We start from the raw sequence: 6,039 nt of genomic DNA, 5'->3' as shown, positions 1-6,039 counted from the left end.
ATAATGATGGTGATATATATGGATAAATACATACATACAGCCAGATATGTAGGTATTTATGTATATATATATATATATATATATGCGTGTGTATACATACATACATATGGTAATATACATATATATGTGTGTTCATACATACAAACATATATATGGAAAATTTACATATGTATATCAATTTGTAAGTATGTATGTAAGTATATATACACATACACATACATAAATATATACATACTCATACGTGCATACTATATATATATATATATATATATATATATATATATATATATATATATGCATATATATATATATATATATATATATATATATATATATATATATATATATATATATATATATATATATACATATATATATATATATATATATATATATATATATATATATATAGAGAGAGAGAGAGAGAGAGAGAGAGAGAGAGAGAGAGAGAGAGAGAGAGAGAGAGAGAGAGAGAGAAGACCATTTCAGAATCGTCGTTGTACTGTAGGTATCTTCGATTGAGCTCCCAAAGTCTGCAGGATTTTCTTGTCTTCAATGGATCTTTGAGTCGGGTTTCTGCCAAGTCTTGGACCGTTTCTCAATAGCTTCAGAATCATTTCGTCTCCAACTGATCTCCCAAAGACGGAGTAATTGGAAATCTATTGTTTTTTTGCCAGGCCTTGAACTGTTTCTCATTGGCTGCTACATGATGATTTTGTCGAGAGAGAGAGAGAGAGAGAGAGAGAGAGAGAGAGAGAGAGAGAGAGAGAGAGAGAGAGAGAGAGAGAGAGAGAGAGAGAGAGAGAGAGAAGACCATTTCAGAATCGTCGTTGAGACATCTTCGATTGAAATCCCAAAGTCTGCATGATTTTCCTGTCTTCAATGAATCTTTGAGTCGGTTTTCTACCAAGTCTTGGACCGTTTCCCAATGGCTTCAGAATCATTTCGTCTCCAACTGATCTCCCAAAGACGGAGTAATTGGAAACCTATTGGTTTTTTGCCAGGCCTTGAAATGTTTCTCAATGGCTGCTACATGATGATTTTGTCGAGAGAGAGAGAGAGAGAGAGAGAGAGAGAGAGAGAGAGAGAGAGAGAGAGAGAGAGAGAGAGAGAGAGAGAGAGACTATTTCAGAATCGTCGTTGAGACGTCCTCGCTTGAGCTCCTTAAGTTTACATGATTTTCTTGTCTTCAATGGGTCTTTGAGTCGGTTTTCTGCCAGGTCTTGGACCGTTTCCCAATGGCTTCAGAATTATTTCGTCTCCAATTGATTTCCAATAGGCGGGGTAATTGGAAATCTATTGTTTTTTGCTAGGCCATGAACTGTTTCTCAATGGCTGCTGCTTCTTCTTCTTCTTTGTCTACATCTTTTACCGCAGGATTATTTTGTCTCCAGTGAAGGCTCGAAAAATCTTCATCTTCCTTGTCTCCAGGCATTCTTCGCCTTCAGAGATCTGTGTCCATCTTTTTAAATTTCAAGGCTATGCCCGTTAGCTATAGAATGCATTAGTAAATCTACAAAGTACAAAATGGTTGGATTTGTGACTAACAAACTTCTAGTACTAGGATCTTTGACAACTTTTGGTGTGATGGCATTGTACTAGCGAGAAGAGGATTCACACAGCGAAGTAGAACAATTCCTAGGTTTGATGGATCGGGAGGAAGTAGAGAGATTACAAGCAGAAACATACGATGGGGCAAATCATTTGGCAGGAGAAACGATGGAACATACAGAAATGAATGAAGTATCTGAAAAGGACCCAAGTGAGGAGATGGACAGTGCAGAATATGGAATTCAGTTTGACGATTTCTTCGCTGAAATACAGCAAGAAACTGAAAAGGAATTCTTCTGGTATGCAATGCAAGGTTTTATAAGGTGGACCAGGACATCTTTGGCTGGGAAGAGAAGCTGCATCTTTTGGAGGGAAGCATTCATGGTTTAGGGGGGCAGCAGCAGCAGCAGCAGTAGAAACTTTTAGAAACTAGCAGCAGTGGAGCATCAGTTAGCAGCTGCATCTTTTGGAGGGAGGCATTCATGGTTTAGGGGGGCAGCAGCAGCAGTAAAATTTTTTAGAAACTAGCAGCAGTGGAGCATCAGTTAGCAGCTGCAGCAGCTAGCAGCAGCAGAGGTTAGCAGCAGTAGTAGAAGTTAGCCGCAGCTAGCAGAAGAAGTTAGCAACAGTAGCAAAAGCAGCAGCAAGGGAGCAGAAACAGTTAGCAGCAGCTAGCAGCAGCAGTTAGCAGAAGAAGCTAGCAGCAGCTATGAGCAACAGCAAGCAGCAGGTGCTGGCTGCAGTACCTTGCAGCAGCAATAGTTGCAGTAGCAAGCGGCTGCAACAGAGGCAAGCAGCAGCTGCAGCAGAAGCATGCAGCAGCTGAAGCAGAAGCATGCAGCAGCTCAAGCAGAAGCAGGCAGCAGCTGAAGCAGAAGCATGCAGCAGCTCAAGCAGAAGCATGCAGCAGCTCAAGCAGAAGCATGCAGCAGCGGAAGCAGAAGCATGCAGCAGCTCAAGCAGAAGCAGGCAGCAGCGGAAGCAGAAGCAGGCAGCAGCTCAAGCAGAAGCAAGCAGAAGCTCAAGCAGAAGCAGGCAGCAGCTCAAGCAGAAGCAGGCAGCAGCTCAAGCAGAAGCATGCACCAGCGGAAGCAGAAGCATGCACCAGCGGAAGCAGAAGCATGCAGCAGCTCAAGCAGAAGCATGCAGCAGTTCAAGCAGAAACAGGCAGCAGCGGAAGCAGCAGCAGGCAGAAGCTCAAGCAGAAGCAGGCAACAGCTCAAGCAGAAGCAGGCAGCAGCGGAAGCAGAAGCAGGCAGCAGCTCAAGCAGAAGCATGCAGCAGCTCAAGCAGAAGCATGCAGCAGCGGAAGCAGAAGCAGGCAGCAGCTCAAGCAGAAGCATGCAGCAGCGGAAGCAGAAGCAGGCAGCAGCGGAAGCAGAAGCAGGCAGCAGCGGAAGCAGAAGCAGGCAGCAGCTCAAGCAGAAGCATGCAGCAGCTCAAGCAGAAGCAGGCAGCAGCTCAAGCAGAAGCATGCAGCAGCTCAAGCAGAAGCATGCAGCAGCGGAAGCAGAAGCAGGCAGCAGCGGAAGCAGAAGCAGGCAGCAGCGGAAGCAGAAGCAGGCAGCAGCTCAAGCAGAAGCATGCAGCAGCTCAAGCAGAAGCATGCAGCAGCGGAAGCAGAAGCAGGCAGCAGCGGAAGCAGAAGCAGGCAGCAGCTCAAGCAGAAGCAGGCAGCAGCTCAAGCAGAAGCATGCAGCAGCGGAAGCAGAAGCAGGCAGCAGCGGAAGCAGAAGCAGGCAGCAGCTCAAGCAGAAGCATGCAGCAGCTCAAGCAGAAGCATGCAGCAGCGGAAGCAGAAGCAGGCAGCAGCGGAAGCAGAAGCAGGCAGCAGCTCAAGCAGAAGCATGCAGCAGCTCAAGCAGAAGCATGCAGCAGCGGAAGCAGAAGCAGGCAGCAGCGGAAGCAGAAGCAGGCAGCAGCTCAAGCAGAAGCAGGCAGCAGCTCAAGCAGAAGCATGCAGCAGCGGAAGCAGAAGCAGGCAGCAGCGGAAGCAGAAGCAGGCAGCAGCTCAAGCAGAAGCAGGCAGCAGCTCAAGCAGAAGCATGCAGCAGCGGAAGCAGAAGCATGCAGCAGCGGAAGCAGAAGCATGCAGCAGCGGAAGCAGAAGCAGGCAGCAGCGGAAGCAGAAGCAGGCAGCAGCTCAAGCAGAAGCAGGCAGCAGCTCAAGCAGAAGCATGCAGCAGCAGAAGCAGAAGCATGCAGCAGCGGAAGCAGAAGCAGGCAGCAGCGGAAGCAGAAGCAGGCAGCAGCTCAAGCAGAAGCAGCAGAAGCAGAAGCATGCACCAGCGGAAGCAGAAGCAGGCAGCAGCTCAAGCAGAAGCATGCAGCAGTGGAAGCAGAAGCAGGCAGCAGCTCAAGCAGAAGCATGCAGCAGCTCAAGCAGAAGCATGCAGCAGCTCAAGCAGAAGCATGCAGCAGCGGAAGCAGAAGCATGCAGCAGCGGAAGCAGAAGCATGCAGCAGCGGAAGCAGAAGCATGCAGCAGCTGAAGCAGCAGCTGAAGCAGCAGCTGAAGCAGCAGCAAGCAGCTGCAAGCAGCAGCAAACAGCTGCAAGCAGCAGCAAACAGCTGCAAGCAGCAGCAAGCAGCACCAGCAGCTAGCAGTAGCAAGTAGCAGCAGCTAGTAGCAGCAGCAACAGCATGCAGCAGCTAGCAGTAGCAGCAGCTGGCAATAGCAGAGACAGGAGTTACCATTAACAGAAGGTAACAGCCTCAGTTATGAGCTAGCAGAAACAGCAAGCAGCTGGTGGGCGTGAGAGTCAGGAGGAGAAGCAGTAAAAAACATAAAAAATCCCCCCCCCCATAAGAAAACTCTAACCACCCAAAAATAAAAAATAAACTATATCCCCCCAAAAATTAAAATAAATATAAAATCCCCCCAAAAATAAAAGTAAACTATAAAATATAAAAAAATAAAAACTATAAAATAAAAAAAAATAAAAATAAAAACTAAAATCCCCCGAAAATGAAAAAAAACTATAAAATCCCAAATAAATAAATGAAATAAAAAACTATAGAATAAAAAAACTATAAAAAAATAAAATAAAAACCTATAAAATAAAAACTATAAAATAAATTAAAAAAAAATAAAACTATAAAAGAAGCAGCAGCAACAAGAAAGGGAAGAGAAGCAGGAGGAGAAGAATGAAGAGAAACAGTTGAAAACATGAAAAATCCACCCAATGAAAAACTATAACATCCAGAAAAAAATAGCAGCAGTAACAAGAGAAAGAAGAGAAGAAGAAGAAGAAGCAAAAAACAATAATCCTCAAAAAGATAAAACTATGAGAAAAAAAAAGGAGCAGCAACAAGAGAAAGAAGAGAAGCAGGAGGAGTAGAAGAAGCAAAAAACATAATAATCCACAAAAAGATAAAACTATGAGAAAAAAAAGAGCAGCAACAAGAGAAAGAAGAGAAGCAGGAGGAGTAGAAGAAGCAAAAAACATAATAATCCACAAAAAGATAAAACTATGAGAAAAAAAAAAGGAGCAGCAACAAGAGAAAGAAGAGAAGCAGGAGGAGTAGAAGAAGCAAAAAACATAATAATCCACAAAAAGATAAAACTATGAGAAAAAAAAGAGCAGCAACAAGAGAAAGAAGAGAAGCAGGAGGAGTAGAAGAAGCAAAAAACATAATAATCCACAAAAAGATAAAACTATGAGAAAAAAAAGAGCAGCAACAAGAGAAAGAAGAGAAGCAGGAGGAGAAGAAGAAGCAAAAAACATAATAATCCACAAAAAGATAAAACTATGAGAAAAAAAGAGCAGCAACAAGAGAAAGAAGAGAAGCAGGAGGAGTAGAAGAAGCAAAAAACATAATAATCCACAAAAAGATAAAACTATGAGAAAAAAAAGAGCAGCAACAAGAGAAAGAAGAGAAGCAGGAGGAGTAGAAGAAGCAAAAAACATAATAATCCACAAAAAGATAAAACTATGAGAAAAAAAAGAGCAGCAACAAGAGAAAGAAGAGAAGCAGGAGGAGTAGAAGAAGCAAAAAACATAATAATCCACAAAAAGATAAAACTATGAGAAAAAAAAGATCAGCAACAAGAGAAAGAAGAGAAGCAGGAGGAGTAGAAGAAGCAAAAAACATAATAATCCACAAAAAGATAAAACTATGAGAAAAAAAGAGCAGCAACAAGAGAAAGAAGAGAAGCAGGAGGAGTAGAAGAAGCAAAAAACATAATAATCCACAAAAAGATAAAACTATGAGAAAAAAAAGATCAGCAACAAGAGAAAGAAGAGAAGCAGGAGGAGAAGAAGAAGCAAAAAACATAATAATCCACAAAAAGATAAAACTATGAGAAAAAAAAGAGCAGCAACAAGAGAAAGAAGAGAAGCAGGAGGAGTAGAAGAAGCAAAAAACATAATAATCCACAAAAAGATAAAACTATGAGAAAAAAAAGAGCAGCAACAAGAGAAAGAAGAGAAGCAGGAGGAGAAGAAGAAGCAAAAAACATAATAATCCACAAAAAGATAAAACCATG

General features: G+C 42.8%; 1 protein-coding gene across 1 annotated transcript; it reads left to right on the top strand.

Annotated features, from left to right (window-relative positions):
• Positions 1–1,647: 1,647 nt before the first annotated feature.
• Positions 1,648–4,154, top strand: LOC137651145 (axoneme-associated protein mst101(2)-like). Its single transcript, XM_068384282.1, has 2 exons — positions 1,648–1,850; positions 2,282–4,154. Exons 1-2 carry the CDS (start codon positions 1,648–1,650, stop codon positions 4,152–4,154), a joined length of 2,076 nt encoding a protein of 691 aa, XP_068240383.1.
• Positions 4,155–6,039: the final 1,885 nt, after the last annotated feature.

The sequence above is a fragment of the Palaemon carinicauda genome, chromosome 12 (assembly GCF_036898095.1).
Source record: "Palaemon carinicauda isolate YSFRI2023 chromosome 12, ASM3689809v2, whole genome shotgun sequence".
NCBI classification, from domain to species: domain Eukaryota; kingdom Metazoa; phylum Arthropoda; class Malacostraca; order Decapoda; family Palaemonidae; genus Palaemon; species Palaemon carinicauda.
Note: the sequence above shows the minus strand (reverse complement) of the source record. Positions and strands in the feature narration are given on the sequence as shown.